At 51.0% G+C, this 19,176-nt stretch overlaps 1 protein-coding gene across 7 annotated transcripts in view; it reads right to left on the reverse strand.

Moving 5' to 3' along the window:
- The window catches only part of SGSM1 (small G protein signaling modulator 1), a 59,129-nt gene extending 49,514 nt beyond the window's left edge, over nt 1-9,615 (reverse strand). For all 7 annotated transcript variants that reach the window (XR_009960179.1, XR_009960180.1, XR_009960181.1 and 4 more), the window contains exons 1-2: nt 9,579-9,615; nt 9,451-9,494 (exon numbers count right to left, since the gene is read on the reverse strand). Coding sequence is in view for 4 of the 7 variants with exons in the window: in XM_062590217.1 (XP_062446201.1) it covers nt 9,451-9,494; nt 9,579-9,606 (72 nt within the window). In the remaining 3 variants the exon portion in view is untranslated. The remainder of the gene's footprint in view (nt 1-9,450; nt 9,495-9,578) is intronic.
- Nucleotides 9,616-19,176: the final 9,561 nt, after the last annotated feature.

Here is a 19,176-nt window from a genome sequence, read left to right on the forward strand (position 1 = left end):
ATGCACAAGCATGGGAACTGTCTCACCAAACTTCTAAAGAACGTATTTTACTTGATCTGCAATCCAAACATAGTCAGAAGAGCTCTTGGATTAGGGCATTCATCAGGGACATGGAAAATCCTGGCTTGTCCGGTTCAGACTAGGGATTTGAGCCTGCACTCTCACATCTGTGATGAGGCCCCTGACCCCAGAGGTCTCAGTCTCTCCTTTGGTTCACACGATCCCCCTTGGCCTGGCTGGTTCCACTACAGCTGAAACATTGCCATTATTTTTTGTTTTTGACAAACTGCTCTCCCCACCCCCCCGCCCCCCCAAAAAAAAGAGAGAGAGAGAGAGAACAAATCACCTATCTAGTAACTCCCAGACCCCAGTAAAGGATGCAAACTTAGAGTTCTCTGCTAAAAAATTCCCAGGGATACGCTTCACCTCAAAGTCCAAACTTCCCTGTTCCCATAACACAGCTTCATGACTGTACCTAGTCCCAGCTGTCATTTACACTGGTGGAGCAAGCCAAATATTACAGCAGTTGCAGTAACAGCCAAGGTGCAGAGATCAGGAGCAAACCAATAACTCTGGGTTTAATTAGTTTAAGGCAATATTTACCCATAACTCTTTTCACCTGGCTGGATTTTTCCATCCAATTTGCTATACAATCTGTCTTCTAGATTATTAAGTGATGATGTTTACATTCACAATTTCTTTTGCCATCCCTCTTGCAAAGCCTTTTGCTAGTTATCAAGGCATTGGTATTGAAGTACAATATCTCCCATATGTTTGGTCACACTCATAACTCTGTGGAATTGTTTATAGTAAGCCAGATACAAACACATGTTACATTTACATATCAAACTCCATGTAAGACTTCCTCCATTCATATTGGAGAAAGTTTTCTCCTTTCACAGTATTCACCTGATCCTTAGCTTTGATAGTATGCATGTTTGCTACCATATTAACACAAGAATCTTACATCTATGATTCAGTTAGTGAATACAAGACTGTTAGCCAAAGCAAATGTCATTTCCTTTTCTTTCTGAAGCAAAGGAGAGGACTTTGTTCTTTTCAGTAACATACAGAGCTTGAAATCTATATCCATAAACTATCCCACTGACAGTATAGGCCTGAAAGTTAGTTTACTTTTGCACGTTTGCTTTTCAAATTCTTTTGTGAGTTGGTATTTACTCATTCTCATTGCAGTCTTTAAGTGCTGCTTTGATTATATGTTTGGAGGCCACCTCAAGCACTGAAAAAATTCTATCTTACCTGCTAATTTTGGTACAATAGCTCATATGGGTATTTCTTAATGGAATCTGTGCACTTAATTGCTTCTCCAAATCAAGGCCTCTTTCCAAGAATAAACCCCTTTTAAGCTCTATAGGAAATAGTTGTCCACAAACAGTGTAAGATTTGTCCATAAAGTGCTATAGTATTATCACTTCTCAGATACTACAAAATGCTAAAGGATCTTTTAGCGAAACAGATGCAAGATTAAGACAATCTTAGGCATGTTCATTAGCAAGGACAAATACAATTCACTTGCACTGCAGCTCAACCAGTCAGGGCTTTGCCACCAGGTCATCCAGCTATCACTTCCCAGAAGAAATAAGAGACTGATTTTTGTCTCTGGCTCCTAAGTTGGCTTGCAGAAAGGGGGTTCAGCGTACAAGAGAAAGCAAGTGGAGAATTTCTGTTCAGTTTTAGGATACAAAGACATTATTCAAAATCCTAAGCCCTCTACTTCTGCGGACACCTCAGTGGACAGCCCAGAAGTCCCCAGGGAGCAAAGAGTGCTAGGGACAGTGGATGGGAAAAAAAAAGCTATATTCAGTAGCACCACCCGTGCTGCAGCTAAAAGCTGCTTTTTCAGCTAAAGTAAAATTTCTCAGTCCAAAAATCTCTCACAAACTGTATTTGTCTTCTCATTTGAAAATGAAATGCTGTCTAGCTGCTTTAGAAGGCAAAGTTTCAACATTCTCTTTTATCAGTTTTCTTTATAAAATTCATGTTATCAAATCTTGAGTATTACAAGGTGCAGTTTCTTGTCTTTCCAGCAACAAACACCCTAATTATCCCAAAAGCAGGTGCCAGGCAAATCTTTTTGGCACCAGGGCAAGTTGCAGTCAGTTCCTGACACTTACTTGCCTGAGAATTTACTGTCTGACCATTAAATAACGCTGAGGAGTTTTGCTCCTATCAGTTAAAACACTGCAAGTTTCCGAGTACACGCACTATTTATAACCAGAGACTTCAAGGATTCTCTCCAGCCATTTTCCTGGGCTAACAGAGAACTGGTCACAATCAGCTTAGCTGTAGACACCGAGCTCACTCAGCAGATCTTCCTCCACTGTGGGCTTTCGAATTTGTAACTGGTACATGCAGCCCAGCAAGCAAGAGAAAGTAACCATCAATCCAGGCTGGAGACAGCAAGGAAAATTCTGCCAGTGAGGCTGGGACAGGCCTCAACTGTACGCAAAGCCTAGTGCTTGGGCTACGTCCTCAGCTGGCAGATTGCCATTCAGGTCAGCCAAGTCACTGGCCCGGAAAGCTCAAGAGTCAGCAAGCCAACTATTCCCATCACTTACCACTGCCAGAAGTGTTACGTTGCAATGTGTCCTGTCTAGCTAATGTGCCAGACTTGCACACACACACACCTCTGACCTCTCTCTCCTCTGTCCCTAACCTCCTTTAAAAGATAAACACTGACCAACAGCCACAAGTTTTGTTCTCAGTTCGAGCAGTTTAATTACAGGGTATTACAAGTGAAAAGGAGGCACTACTCCAGATTTACAAGAGTGGATTGTAACCCACCTGCTTTTAATCGTGTTTAAATAAATCCTTTCTACAATCCACCTCCAATCTCAGCTCAGAGCACGGCTGCTAGGCAAGTGGTTTCTCCCACGGGAACAGGAGCATCCTAGTATACAATCAGCACCATTCTATTTGTTCTACTGCAACACACTTACTTGCCTATTAGTTGCACTGGATATGGTGCCTAAGGCTAACAGTCACTAGTAAAGCACATGCAGTTTTTGTTTTCAAGTTCTTTAGCCTTTACGTTTTAGGTCTTCCAAGTATCTTCACAATTTCAAAGGACAGATCTCTTCAAAATAAAAGTCAAAAATAAGAATATTAAGTTTACATGTAATCTCTTGATTCTTGTAGCTGGATGTCTACAAAAAACACATTTCAAGTAAATTCAAGGAGACACCCTCTGTCTAGGCATGCACTTTTCTGTATCACCCCTGTGCACTGTTAGGCACAATCCGTTCAAAGGTTCCACATACATTTTTTTCTAAAGCAATTTTCAGAAACAGAAGTAGAGCTAAAAACTCCAGCTAGGAGTCACCAATGGCAAAATTAGAACAGAAACCCCCAGGCACCGGAGCCAGCAGTGCACTGCGGGTGCCTGATCATCAGAGAGATGGATCCTACTTTTCTAGTCTCTCCTGATTTCCCTGGACAAGGGGTTGGGACACCTTCTCTCCTGCCCCAGCGCCCAGATTCGCTGCTTTGCACAGTTCTCCCCAGCAGTGATTCTGATCTATAGACTTCAGCAGAGTCACCATCCAGCGACCGTGGCGATGAACGCTGCAGCCCTTGCTGTTCCGGGTATAAACAGACAGCCCTCTCGCACTACAGGCAGCGCAGCACGAGGACAGCTCCAGAGCCACCAGACCCTTTACGTATAGTCGCATTTAATGCTGTCTGGCAGCTCCATATTCTTGCTGCCACAGAAATATTGATCGTAATTCTACTGACTGAGACCTTTGGGTTTTCTAGAAGTCTTGTTTAATTATTTATCAACACTTACTAAATAAAATATAACACATCCTGCAGCTGGGGTATCATCACATGATACACATGGGATTTTCACGCCCGCCAATAAAGCTTACACAGAAGCATATGTACTCAAAGTTAGGAGTGCAGGCGAGTTTTATAGAGGGTGTGTAGGGGGAGATGTTGCTGTGTATAAAATCTATTGATTTAAGGATTCTGAATATCTGGATAATTTGATAGAAAACAAATCAAAAAGACAGTTAAGTTGAAGAGTCAGTAATACAACATTGTTCTTTGGGGAGAAGAAAATAGGAATTATTCTGGTGTTTTGTATTTGCAGACAGTATTTTGCACCAGTCTGCCTCCAACCAACCCCCCTTTATAAGGCATCAATTTTTTGACCAAACTCCATATGCAGTAATCTTAAATTAATGCTCTGTGTATGTTGCAGCAGGTTCTATTCCTGTTTTGCTTGTCAAATGCAAATTTCCATGTCCATCTGTTGGCACTGCTAGTACAGCTATCTGTAGAATGTTCAAGGGAGACACAAGCAATACTTCAGTAAAAACTTCAGTCATGTCTCCGTTTTTCAATGCCCCATGTGAAAGCTTTATCCTGTCCTGTTCTGCACCCATCAAACCATAAAGCGTCTGTCTTCTGAGGTGCTAAATGTTGCGCTGACAAGTATTTTGGATTCAATTAACAAACATGGCAAAGACTGACATTATTTGCACTGAAATCGGGTGCAACTTCCAGGCCCATCTTGCTTTGAAGCAATGAATCTGTGAAAAGGTTGGCATTTCTATGGCAACAGTCACGACGCCACAAAGACAAGACGATGATATTTGGCAGCCTAGAAGGGAGGCTAGGTAGGGAAGAAGGAGTCTTCTCTGGAATACAGATCTCATCTCCCTAAACATTAAGAAATAGGATAAAAAGAAAGAAAGAAAGAAGCATTAAATCTGTCCTGGGTATGAAAGATCTTGCCAGGGTTGTCTGGAGTATGAGAGCACCTCTGCACATCCATGTTTTTATCTTCAAAAAGAGAGAAAATGGCTCCCAGAGATTAGAAAGACTTCTTTCAGGAAAGATCAATGCAGACTGTCCAGAAATTCTGTATTAAAGCCTTCTGTTTACTTTTGATATAGGAATATTTGTAAAAAGCTGACTTAGGTGCTTGAGAGTCATCAGAAGGTCCCTCTGCAAACAGTAACTTCCATTACAAACCTACAGGATATCAGTCTCATCTTCATTTTGTCTGAACACTTCTGACAGCTACATAAAAGCCTTTTTTTTTAATTTAGCCTTGAAAACATTTACAGCTATCAACATTCATTTTTCAGCTCTGAATAATGTTAAATTAATTTACAATTTTCTACCAACCCAGCTGAGCTCGCTGGCATGGGCACCCACAAGCTGCTATTTCAGAACTAGACATACACACATGCTCCAAAAACACAGACTCAAGTTGCAAAAACATCACTATCACGAGGCATTTGGGTTTTATTTAACTACAAACTAGACTATATGGCTGGGTAGCAGGGGCACTTCACTTGAAGGGTAGAAGTAAAAGAGACTGGTTGTTGTCGCTATGCTCTATGATAGCCTCACAATTAGTGAAGAGCTATATAGTGACACCCCTTATTAAAAAAGAACCAGTAAATCTGATTCAGATAGATGAACATGGGAAATCAGTAAGGGAGCAGGCTCTGCTCAATCAACAACGTTTAAAGAAGACTTCTAAGAACAGGCAGTAAAATGTTAAATACAGGTACACAGATATTTATTCCAAAAAAAAAACAAAAAAAAACAAAAAAAAACTTAAAGCTATTACCTGAGTGGCAAGTTAAATAAAAACTAAGTTTTAGCAGAGAAATAAACAAGACAACTATTACTTCCAGATTTCATTTCATTATTTAATGCACTACAACTTTCCACACAGCTAATATTCCAGACACAGTGTAGTACAGCCTACATTTTAAGGGTATTATCAGGTTTTCCACCCATTCTTGTATGCAATGCAATTACCTAGCAGTAGTCAAAAATGTATCACAAACTTCTCTATTAACAACGAAGCTTGCAAAAAGAAAAAGCAGGAAAAAATATTTTTAGTTGAAAATCCAACACCCTTTTAAATTTGGACATTTCAGGGTTTTTGCTTTTTAAGTAAGCCTCATTTATTTTGATAAAAAAAAAAAAAAAAAAAAAACAGACAAGGCTTACTTATGCTTCTTTTCCACAACAATATAAAAAAGGATTCCTTAGAAAGTCATACAACTGCTTCTTCCACTACAGTCTGCTAACAGTCAGTTCTGCAACTTTCAGGATAAGTTTGATTTATTTTAACCATATGGACCAAACAAGAAGATGACGACAGTGACAGTACAACTCATTTCAGCCTTTCTGCTTCTTCCACTACAGTCTGCTAACAAATAGTCAATTCTGCAACTTTCAGGATAAGTTTGATTTATTTTAACCATATGGACCAAACAAAAAGATGACGACAGTGACAGTACAACTCATTTCAGCCTTTGTATCTACTACAGAGCAAGACTTCTTAAAAATAAAAATGCATTAACCATGGCAACAACTGAAGACTGAAGTCTATTTGCTTGCTGTGATGCTCTGGGTAGTTGCCTTAGGGAGATCCCCCCCCGACACACACACACTTATTGTTTATTTACCTTTTCTAATCAGATCTTGTCTACACAAGGTTTTACTCCTTCAGCTATTGCAACAGGACTACAGACACAGCATGGCTTCTCCAGTACGACCCACAGCTGTCCCCAGATTCAGTGCAGCTCACCTACACTTGAGGATCCCACTAGATCACATAAAGCCATGGCTAAACCCCTGGAGTAAAAAAAAAACCTCACAAACAAACCAGCAATGTTCTAAAAAAGCAAGAATACGTAGTTTGGTGAAAGGGGAAAATCCATGGTTAGGAAGAAGAGGAAAAGAGGAGGGAGATTTCTGACATTTGGCTCTTTCTGTTACTCCCTGCATGAGCTCCTGACTTAACCTTAAGTCAGCCTAGAAGAGGAAGAAACAAAGCAAAAGCACAACTAAAATGGGCCCAATGAGCAGAGAACAATGGGCAAGAGAACTGGCAGCCAACTCCCCAGTTCAGGGAAGTTGCTAAATAATTAACTACATAAATGGTGGGGCCATGTTTCCTCAACTATTTTTATTAATTCCAATAGAGCAAAAAACAGATGGAAAAGAATGCAGAGAACAAGTTTGAAACGGAATTCAACCAGCTGTGTGACCCTGTAAAAACAGTCTCAGCTTGCTGAACCAAGGCCTCTCTGTTAGATCTCACTAGTTTCAGCATGCACTGAGTTGGAAGAAATCTGAAGGAAAGTGGAAGCACCTGGTACCTGCATCGGCAAAGAACCAACACCCCCACAGGAAGTTTCCTGAGGCAGAGCTCAAACTGATGAGTCCAGCAGAAGGTCATAATGTTAATGTAAAATCTCTGTTCTGCATCAGCACTGCACAGTTGCTAAAGGGCTGCTGAAGAAACAGATACTAGACTGTCAAACACTGATGTCATGAGCCTACAGTGGGTTGGCTGGCATTTCACTAGCTCTGAAAGTCTTTTCACATACCCCTCCTCTCTCCTTCAATGCACACTTCATTTTTACTTGGCTCTTCCAATAAACTGAATATGGTTATTTTACAAAAAGCCAGAGAACTTTCCCATATTATCAGAAGGGCATGTCATAACCCTGAGCTCTTTTCCTCAGGCACAAGGTGCACTTTCTTCCTGCATACAGATGCCTGTCCAAGGCAAATGTCTACCCAGACAAGAACGAGGCACTGCCTGCAAAACCCAGTCCTTGGAAAAGAGCAAAGGGTACCTGCCTGAGAGAGAAGCCAACTACTGAATGCCAGCCCAAAAGATGTTCATGTACAATGACAACCTGCAGAAGCCAGGGCACAGTTTCCAGCAGAAGCTCACATTCACTGGCCAAGCTGCTTAACTGGTGCATTGAGCACTGGGCAGTCTTCACCTCTGATCCTGCAGCAGCCATTGATGCACAATCTGCTGTTTTGTCTCTCTCCATTCAGGAGGAGTCGCAGACAGACCATCATAATGAGATGTCAGCTTTATCTACAATGCTAAAATAAATGTCATACTCTTTTTCTGGTTTAATATCTGTTGTCAAGGCAACAAGTAGCATTCCTCACCACCACACCCAGAACAGAATTGAAGGTGCAGAAGTGATTTGAATAAACAGCCAAACACACTATTCCATCGTATTCCCAAAACCTACCAGCCACAGGTCTTGTTCATCCTACTCAGTGCAGTGTCTCCAGCAGGGATGCTCCACTTTCCTGAGTCCATAAGCTGTATATCAAGATGATCACAAGACCAGAAATAAAAAGACACATATCATACATCCCAAAAGTCCAGGAGAGATGACCTGCAGGGACAGACCATATGCAGATGACAACAGCTCCCCACAAATCCATTCCTCCATCACAAAGCAGAGCTGGAGCCCAGGTTCTTCAGCAATGGCTCCCATGAAAGTCAGCAGTCATGGATGGCTAGCTCAGGTTGCCCTGCTGGCCCACACAGCCCATCAAGCTGGCCACATGGCTTACTTTATCACATAAGCAACATACAAACTACTTGGAAGATCAGTGGGGTCCAGAGCCCCTCAGCTCCATTCCTAGATCTATCCTGAGCCTACTGCATTAATGCTACATGTGTTATGAACAACCTCTGTTCAGCAAATGCACAGATAGAATGAGCTTGAGGCAGTTCAGCACAGCTACAAACTAATAAAAGACATGGACAGATGCCTGAGAAGAGAAACCAGAGGAACAAGAAGACTTAAAATGACATCCTGTAGCATCAGACACACAACACAGAAATGCACATGTGCACATTCTCCATTTTCTTAGCTTGTTCTTGCAAACAGCCCAGAAGCACTGTCCATGCAGGGTTCAAACACCAGCCTGTCTCCCAATACATGAAAGGGCATCTGCTACAAATAAGAGTTTGTCCCATCTGAGCTCTCAAGATGGGCAGTATTTTCCCACTTGAGAGATACCCCTTTCCCCCCTGCAGAAAGTCAAAACTTGAGACTGGCCCTGCCACGAGTGAAAGGCAATTTTCAAGAGATACGGGATAAAGAAGCCTGCTTTCCTGGTGTCAAAATACGCCGATGCTGTTAAGATGCATCCTCTGCTGTTTCTCTACCCAGCAATCACGCAGGCACATTTCACTTGACCGGTTCCTTCTACTGGAGCTCACGCTGGACAGATTAACGAGAACACAGATAGCCCCCCCCGCTCGTTTTTTTTTTTTTTTTCTTTTTTTTTCCAGATTGTTATATTTGATGTAGCGAACTACAAACACAGCAGCCGCAGCAGCTGGCGAGACCCCACACAGAGGGACCGAGCCGGTCTGCTCGTGCGAACCCGGCGGCGTGCGGCAGCCTCCAGCTCGCGTGGGGCGCTCACGCGTGGGGGGCACTGATCCCACGTGGGAGGGGGGAGGGCTGGTCCCGCGTTGTGGGGGGGGTCAGCCGGGCAAGGCTGGCCCTGCAGAGGGGCCACCGCCGGGGCTGGGGGCTCTCGGCCGCGGACCCGAAGCTACGCCAAGGCGCGGCGGGCCAAGGGGCCCGCGCAGCCCGCGGCAGGCGCCCCCCCGCCCGCACCCACCTCCTTCTTGACGGTGCGCAGCAGCCGCTGCCGGGTCTCCGCCTCTGTGGAGAGAAGGAGGAAGAGGCCCGTTAGCGCGGCCCGCCGCCCCGGCCCCGGCCCCGGCCCCGGCCCCGCTGCCGCCCTACCCGCCGGGGCCGCCGCCGCCGCCGCCATGGCCGCGCTCCCGCGCCCCGCCGCGCCGCGCCGGCAGACTGGCGGCGGGCCCGAGCCGCGCGGGGCCGGCAGCGCCGCCCGCCCGCCCGGGGGCGGGGCCGCGCCGCCGCCCGCCAATCCGCGCGCGCCGCCGCCCGCGCGCCCACCCGCGACGGGCAGCGGCCGCTCAACGGCGACGAGCGCCAAGGGCAACACCCCCCCCCCCCCCCCCGCCCCGGGCAGAGGCTCCTCAGCGGGCCCCTTCCCCCACGGCCGCCCCCGGCCCCGGGCACCTCTCCGTCTCGGTCTCGGCACTCCCGCACCGCGAACCCCCTTTCGACCAGGCACTGGGCACTCCCCAGCAGGGAACGAGCGCCTGCCCCCAGCCGCGACCTCCCCGGCCCTGCCCCGGGCCCCTCACAGCCGCGCACCCCTCACACCTCATCCTTGGACAGCCCACACCGCGCACCCCTCACACCCCATCCCTGGACACCCCACACCGCGCACCCCTCACACCCCATCCCTGGGCACCCCACACCGCGCACCCCTCACACCCCATCCCTGGGCACCCCACAGCCGCACACCCCTCACACCCCATCCCTGGACACCCCACACCACGCACCCCTCACACCCTATCCTTGGACAGCCCACACCGCGCACCCCTCACACCCCATCCCTGGACACCCCACACCGCGCACCCCTCACACCCCATCCCTGGGCACCCCACACCACGCACCCCTCACACCCCATCCTTGGACAGCCCACACCGCGCACCCCTCACACCCCATCCCTGGACACCCCACACCGCGCACCCCTCACACCCCATCCCTGGGCACCCCACACCACGCACCCCTCACACCCCATCCTTGGACACCCCACAGCCGCACACCCCTCACACCCCATCCCTGGACACCCCACACCACGCACCCCTCACACCCCATCCTTGGACACCCCACAGCCGTGCAGCCCTCACACCCCATCCCTGGACACCCCACACCGCGCACCCCTCACACCCCATCCCTGGGCACCCCACAGCCGCACACCCCTCACACCCCATCCCTGGACACCCCACACCGCGCACCCCTCACACCCCATCCCTGGGCACCCCACACCACGCACCCCTCACACCCCATCCTTGGACACCCCACAGCCGCACACCCCTCACACCCCATCCCTGGACACCCCACACCACGCACCCCTCACACCCCATCCTTGGACACCCCACAGCCGTGCAGCCCTCACACCTCGTCCCTGGGCACCTCACAACCGCGCACCCCTCACACCCCATCCCTGGGCACCCCACACCCGCGCACCCCTCACACCCCATCCTTGGACACCCCACAGCCGTGCAGCCCTCACACCTCGTCCCTGGGCACCCCACACCACGCACCCCTCACACCCCATCCCTGGGCACCCCACACCCGCGCACCCCTCACACCCCATCCTTGGACACCCCACACCACGCACCCCTCACACCCCATCCCTGGGCACCCCACAGCCGCACACCCCTCACACCCCATCCCTGGACACCCCACAGCCGTGCACCCCTCACACCCCATCCCTGGGCACCCCACAACCAGGGACCCCCAGCAATCGCTCACTCCCCTCAACAGGACCCCTGCACCCCTCAAAAACATGCACCTCCACAACCACGCATCGCCCAGCCGCCCCAGTACCCCCTCGAGTCCCCAGGCCACGGGGCCACTGTGCCCAGGCCTGGGAACAGTGAGGGACCTGGGCAGGAGGCAGCAGTGACCTGCCACCTTCAGCACCAGCACCAATATCAAGTGGTCAACGCGGGCCTCATTCCTGCCCCAACAGGCAAGTAGCCTGTTTGACAACATCAGGCATCCAGAAGCTGTGATACAGGTCCCCAGATTCCTGGGGGTGACTTGAAGAAAATTCCATTTTGAAATAAAAATTGGGGGTTCACTTGCCTGGTTCATTCTTAGGCATTGGGCAGTGTTCCTCAGAAGGAATCATCAACTCTGTTGCTTTTAGGAAGGGAAAGCAGAGAGCCTCATGCTGAGGAAATGAGGCAGAAGGGAAATACAAAACACGACAGAAATTATGCTGGTGTTTCAGGTGAAGGGAGGATGGCCACAGGCAAGCAAAAGCAGGCTGCAGATCGAGAGGGTTTCTGATTCAACACCAGTCCCATAGTTTTGCTTGCTGGTGCAAATCCTGCAAGCACGAGTCTCCAGCCAGCATATGGCAGCATAGCTCCACAAGCGGCACGTACTGGACGGAGAGACACTGGTGCCGAGGTGGCAACATTTGGCAAGAACTAGCCCTCAGTTTCACCCCTTTGCTGAGGCAGCCTGCCAGAGCAATCATTCCTAGAGAGTAGCAGCTAGGAGATAATCCACTGATATCTTGTGTTTTATAGAGTCTCGGGAGCTGGATACATAAAGCCAGATTCCTGAAGGTATGAAGTGCAAAGTTCTTTCCCTTCTGCAAAGCCACACTGAGCTACACCCACCAGCCACGTGTCTGTTGGCTCTTCTGCACCAGGAAGGCAATAATGAGTTGAAAAAATCTATTCATACGGGACCTGGAGATGCCTCCTATCAAAATTGTAAACACTTTAGAGAAAGCCCTACCTAGCAGTTCTCATTAACATATTTTCTGTTTTTCTGCTCCCTCATTTGATGTTCCAGGACATTTCCATAGAAACAGGATCTTTGTTCCTTAGCAGTCCAGTTTCCAATAACTACAAACCACATTAGAGCGAGGGCAGCTGCTCTCAGCTCCTCTGCATGCACACAGATCGCGGCCATCAGCTGCTGGCAGGTCAGCGCTGCAGCCCCCGCCAGGCCTCGCTGTCTTTGCTTGGAAAGAGAGTTAATCCTGGCTGTACAGAGTGCAGCAAGAGGTCTAAGCACATGTGAGCTGCAGAGAGCATGGCAACGCTCAGAGGGTGCCTCCTGCGTCGGCCTGGAGCATCGCTCCCACTTCACCGAGGCCTTCCTTCCCAGGCGGTCTCGTGGTCCAGCGGAGGGAGTGCGGGGCAGCCTGAGCGCAGAGCAGAGCAGGCAGGGCTGGGCGCGTGGGGTCCCACTCGGCAGCACTGCGAGTGGTGCGTGACGGCAGGGTGCCACGCGGGCAGCACCGTCATGCGGCGTGGGCCGTAGTCACACGGTTGCTCTCTGATCACTGTGGCCTGCTCCTCGAGACACGAGCTGCAAGCGAGGTCCTCCCCGGCAGTGCGATCCTTGCCTGCCGGCTGCCATCCTGCTCATCTGACTCCTGAACGCTGCCCTGGCAGGGGGAGCCTGTCCCCTTCCAGCCCTCCCTGGGGAGGGACAGATGTCCTGTCAGCGTCTCGTCCGTGTTCAGGTGCTGACTGCTGGCACACGGCAGGTGAATTTGCTGTGAGGCCATGTACCTTGTTCGCTTCCAGCTTCTTACAAATTCCCACCTACACGAGCTCCCTGAGTTACCTGCCATGCCTGCACAGCGCAGACCACCTGAGCCAGGCCAGCTCTCCCTCCTCTAGCACTGCTCCTGGAGCTGGGCTGCATTTTCAGGGCAGTCATTTCAGCTAGTGCTGTGTGAGAGCAGCTAGTTGATGGCCCTGAAGATAGTGGGAACCACAGATCCCGACGGCTCCCCTCTGCAGTCCGTTCTGAGCATTACTTCAGCAGAATGTGGCTCTGCAAGAGGATGAGAGGTAATTCTGGACTCAGGATAAATTCACCCTCTTCTGTAGTTTACCTTTTGCACAGGCCCCCGAGAATAGCTGTGCAAACTGCTCTGGAGGAAATCTATTTCCTTTTGTATTATTTGGGGCTTGTTGCTTTTTAATGTTTATTTGCTTAGTAAATATCCTGCTGACAGAGATCATGACAGCCCAAACATTACTAAACTGTAGCAACAAGGCTAGTTAGCTTAGGAGTACCATGATGCTGTAAAATGGGATGCGGAGAGACCCCAGATGGATTCTGGAGCTGGAATCCAGTCTGGCCAGAGCCAGATGCCACTGAGACTGAGGCCACAAACTCCTGTTAGCAATTGCTGATTTTTGACTTAACACTCGGGATGCTCTTCTCAGACCTAGGAGCCACCCATGGCCTCCAGGCTAGACGGCCTGTAAGTGCCATAGGGCTTGGCATGGCACAACACTGCTTTTGCACCTGGTTTATCAGCACAGCAGCATTTCTGCTCCCCCGAGATGCACTCGCTGCTGAATCCCCCAGCGCAGCAGCAAACCCCGGCTGCCCGCTGTCACGAGGTGGCACCATTGCATCTGTTTTACCAAGCAGCCTCCTGCCCCGAGGGGTCTGCGCTTGGTCCTGAGCGGAGAGCGGGCAAGGTCTGGTCAGACGGGCTCCCCTTCCCCAGTGAGGAGCACGGAGCTTGCCGTTGTGATGAGGACCGGTGCCGCCAAGAAGCAGCAGCCCAGGGTTTGTTAGCTCAAGGCTCTTACAACCGAGACCAGCCAAATGCTCCAGGGGGAAAGAAATGTCGAAATACTGAATCAGCTGCACAAAGCATGTTCCTGTGCCTGTACCCACATGCACCCCATCTAGCTGAGAACAGAAGACTATCATAGTATTATGATGTTCATCCAGAGGAGCTGCAGGGCCCAACATGGGGTTTGGCCTCAAGTCAGGCGTTTTTGACTCCCTTATGCAATTATCCCAGCACAGCATGCTCTGAACCTGAACCAGGCTTTAAACCAGTGTGCAATACTCTGATGTCTCAGAAGGTGCTCAGGTTATATTCAGAATTAGCTCACACAACTCATACATAGCTTTGCTGCTATGAGATCCTGACTGTCAGATTTATTTACGACAGCAGGTCCTATGGTGTTGCACAGGCAATTAAGATAGGCTAATAAATGATCATAATGAAAGCATCAAGGCCTCATAAAACCCCACGTAGGAGCTCCGTCAGATATCAACAGTGAATCAAATCACCAAGGGCAGCGACAGCCTGTTCGCTCCTGTGACCCGGAGCTGTGCGTGATAGAGTATAATCATGTCTCTGCATGTCTGATGCCAAAATTTAAAAGGTGTCCAGTTCCCAAAGGGCCAAGGGATAACACGGCCGTGCCGTGCTGAACACCTCGCGCTGCTCTGATCTCTGTAAAGCTTCTCTGGTCCGGGGTGAGACTATCTGTACCACTACACACCCTTAAACCAAAGGGATCAGTCAGCCGTACCCAAGGAGCAGAGCGCCTGGGCTGCTTGACAAGCTCTGAGTGTGGCCTTGGGCAGGCAGGCTAATTACTCCTGCCTGTTTCTCACTTTTGCTGTTGCGAAACGATATTGCAGACATCGACCTCTCTCTTAATTCGCGTGTGAAGCTGAGTGAAGCAGCAGACCTTTCCCTTCCCATGCAGAGGAACTCGTCAGAAGCACAGAGCATGGAAGGAGTTGTTCAGGTTAGTGCCTGATTCAGGAATAAGTCTCTATCCAAGCTGAACCAAGACAACTATTTTAGAATTTTTTCCAGCCAACAAAACCCTGCATATTTTAGGGCTCAGACAACTATTATAGCACCCAATGCAACTGTTGTGCAGCTCTGCCATAGTGCCCGTGCTCCAGACGAGCGCTGCCCAGCTCCCCAGCGCCTGTGCGGGCAGGATGGGGCCGAAGGCAGATGCCGGGGAGCCCATGCTCCTCCGCGGCCCAGCCAGGCTCGGGGGGCAATGCCCACCTGGTGAGCTGGACGCGAATGCGCAGCCTGTGCAGCGTGATGAAGCGTGGGCAGAGGGAAGCCCGGAGGGGCAGGAAGATCATTTTGTTTCCTGGTGATGAACCGTAGCATTTTTGTACAATCTGCAGTCCTGTCAATCTCCCCGTGTTGCCCCAGGCTGACCAGCCCTGGGTGGGCAGCCATTGCTCGCGCACGGAAGGAGCCCGGAGAGGACCTGTCTCTTCCCATTTTGCTCTGCGGATGTATTTACGTCGTGGGAAAAACGTTGTGTTTGGGAAAAGGTCCATGACAGACAGGGTTGTCTGAGCCCACACTCCCTTCACCAAGTCTATAACAGAAGATTCTTGTTGCTCTCGCTCAGAGAAAGCCACTGTGATACTCCAGCCCCCCAACCCATCTCTTCCGCGGGCTGACAAGTGTCACTGGCCATCGCCCGCTGCTGTTTCACTGCTTCCTCCGGACCATTCCTCCCTGCATACCCCACACCTAAGCGGAAACCGGGGCCCATTCGTGCCACATCTGTGAAGGCCTCCACGCTGCTGTCCTCAAGCGAAGGCTATTTCACCATTTGCCTGGGAATATCAGACCCCTTCGCTTGGGTAAGGAAATGGTTCACCAAGACGATGGCTCTTCGAGGGCTCGTGGCACTTCCGCAGGGGACGGCCGGAGCCGGGTGTCTGCGGGCCATGTACAAAGCAAGGCAATGCTATAAGGCAACGCTAGGCCGTTTGAGAGAGGTAAACAGTGATTTTTGAGCCCAGCGCACACGAGGGCCCCGGGCAGCCTCCAGGTACGCAGCAGGGCCCTCTCCTGCGCTCCGGCGGCGGGGCTGGCGGTGCCCAGCCACGGGGAGCCGCTCGCGGCAGCGTCACAGCCGCCCCTTCCACCGCTCCCTGCCCTAGGACATCCTGCATCCAGCCAGCCTGTGATAAAGAGGGGTGACTAACATAAAGATTTTGTATTACTCTAGGTATTTAAAACAGTGAAAGACAAAATCACGTCTGCAGGAGGATGTGCACGCACACGTGCACATGTGCCCGCTGCTCTCTGCACCTTAGTCCATTACAAGCTCTGCTCACTCCCCCTTTTTTCTGGCTTCTTTCTCCCTGGGAAAAACAGTGCTATACAGAGCAACGGGAGCTATTACTATTTTATTACTATTTTATTTCTCTTTGGGGAGAAATTCACTGAAGCAAACACAAGGAAAAGGTCTCTATAAACCCTGTTGGTTCCTTTTCCCTGGAAAACGCTGCTCCTCAACAAATTAAAGACGAGTGGGATACAATTGGCCCTAGTTTTCTGAAGGCTGGAGAGCTTAAACGAGAGCATGTTGATCTATGCTTAATGTGATTAAGTTACATCTCTCAGTATCATGCTAATTAAATTAAACTCCCCATTGCTGCCTCTGCGGCTTAAACAGAATTGCCCAAAGTTGTTTTAAGACTGCAGTTTGCTTCCCTGCATTTCATTGCATGGATGAGCAGGTAGGATAAAAGCAATCTGCTAATAAATAATCATAGGGGTTAGAAACCTCCTCCAAATCAATGGAAATTCAAGTTTAGGTCTGATTTAAACTAGGTTTAGACTGTAAATTTTGAATTTAAAGCAATTTTTGCTCTAAGTAAAGGAAGTAACAAGAAAACCAGAGGTGAACTCCTGGAGGGAGAGCGCGGCGCCTGTCTGACCGGGGTTTGGACAATGCGAGGGCTGACGTCTCAGAGGCCAGATAAACTTTTAGAGCATAAACAGCAGTAGACAGGAGGCAGAGGGCTCAGCTGCCGTAGCTGTCTGCTCAACGGCCCCTTCCCCGAGCGGGCCAAAGAGGCACCGCCGCACCAAGCACCCCGCCGGTAGGCAGGAGCCGGTTGTGCTACTTCAAACACGAGGCCGCTTGTAATCCCCGTCGCCTGCTCTGTGAAATGCCTCTAACTCAGCGTCAGATGATGGACGCTGTCATTTATGCCCGTAAAATAGCCTTCATCTGGGTGGGATTATATTTTGCTTCCCCCAACACACTCCTCTGACAGATCCAGCTTGTAAAGGGGATTTTCTCACTTTCACTACTAAGCAAGGGTTATTTGGGAGCATGTTTAGCTCATTTGGTTAGAGCGTAGTGCTGCTAATACCAAGCTCGTGGGTTCAATTCCCCCATAGGCTATGCTGAGGGCTGGACTAGATGATCTCCAGAGGTGCCTTCCAACCTTACCAGTCTACAATTCTAAGACACAAAAGCCTCAGTCACTACAGCCCCTTTCCCAGCTCCCCCACAGCAACCTGGCAGCTAAGTACAGTCTTTGCTTTAATTCCTGATGGCTGTGCCCACACCTGTATTAAAAGAACCGCAGCTGAAATTCATTGCTTCGCAAAAGCCCAGGAGTGACACAAATCCCACATAAGCCTGCGGCAGATTAGCTTGTCCCTCACCTGTGTGCTGGCTCAGGCGCGAGCCACACCGGCAAAGCCCTGCAGAGCCACGTGCACACGGGCTCACGGAGCGGAGGCTCTGCCGTGGCGGGGGCAGGACACCCCCAACGCCGCTTGCTCCGGATGCGGGCGCAGGACGAGCCCGACGGCTTCCAGCTGAGCAGCTCAGCCTGGAGGGCAAGCTGTTACCTATCACTGCTCGTAAACCCACAAGCAGAAAACGTGTTGCATTTTCAAGTGTTAAAAAAGAATTTCATATTCCGTAAGGAAAGAGGGAAGAAACCTGCAGTCCGTGAGGATAGCTGTGCGCCGGCAGGGGGGACGCTGACGGCGAGCTGCCAGACGGCGCAGGGCAGCCCTGCCTGCCGCCCGTGTGCCCCTGAACGGCACGGTCTCACGCCTCGGCCGGCCCGAGCCGCGGCGAGCCGCCGTAGCTCGTCCGACCCCAGCGGAGAGCCAGTCCTGCTTGCCCCCTTTGCCCGCAGCTCGTGTAGCGTGCTGCATCGCCGGGCGGCCTCATCCCCAGCACCGCTCCCGGCGGCAGCCGGGGCCACCAGGCTCAGATGTGCAAAACTGATGAGATGTATTTTTACCCGAATGCTTCTAACAGATCTTCATGCGTGTGCATAAAGTATTAACGTCTCCAGGAGAGGTTTCCCATGGTTGCTGCCCGGGCCGTGAGCAGCCGCCCGTGCGCGGAGCAGACGCCAGGCTCAGCTCCTCTGCACTCTGCTGCTGCGCCAGCGTGGCACCCAGGGCGAGGGCTTTCGGCGCCCGCCGTCGCCTCCCCAGCGGTGCCGAGCTGCAGAAGCTGTTCCGCGTCCGGGTGGTTTCTCTGCAGCGACTCACGTCGCTGTGCGACACAGAGACCCGGAGCCGACACGAACCAGACGGAGCCCTGCAGGGTAACTCGGATCAGGCAGCTCCGCACGTGCCGAAGCGCCCAGGGACGTGCTGGCCCACGCGGGCCCGCCGCGAGCGCTGGTTGAGTTGGCGCTCGGTGTTCGACCCCCGGCCGGAAGCCGTTTGCAGGCCACCCTCGCTCCGCAGCTTCGGGGCCCCTGCGGTGGCGCTGGCACCTTCGCCCGCGCCGCTGGCGTTGCAAAGCACCCCAAGCCCACAGAGCTTGTTGCTGACGAGGAGGAGAGCGAGCAGAAGCAAGCCTCCGCTTCTGGCTTAGCACCACGTCGGTGTCACGGTTTCGCTAAGCCCAGCACGGGTGCGAGGAACGGCCCCCCGACGGCCCCCGGAGCGGCACGACCCGGGCGGCGGGGCCGGTCCCCGCGGTTCGGCCGTGCGGGCAAACGCTCCCTCCGCTCCCCCTCCCGCCGGCGATCAAAGGACGGGCTTCTGCGCCGCGGCCTCGCGGCGCCGCTTTCCCGGCGGAGGGGGGGAAGCCCCGTCAGCGGGACCCTCCCCTCCTCGGATCTGTCATCAGCGCGAGAAATCCTGCCCTTCCCCAACTTGTCCAGCCTGAAGCCTGCAGGACGGCGCGGCGGCAGG

Source organism: Rhea pennata, chromosome 17 (assembly GCF_028389875.1).
Source record: "Rhea pennata isolate bPtePen1 chromosome 17, bPtePen1.pri, whole genome shotgun sequence".
Classification (NCBI taxonomy): Eukaryota; Metazoa; Chordata; class Aves; order Rheiformes; family Rheidae; genus Rhea; species Rhea pennata.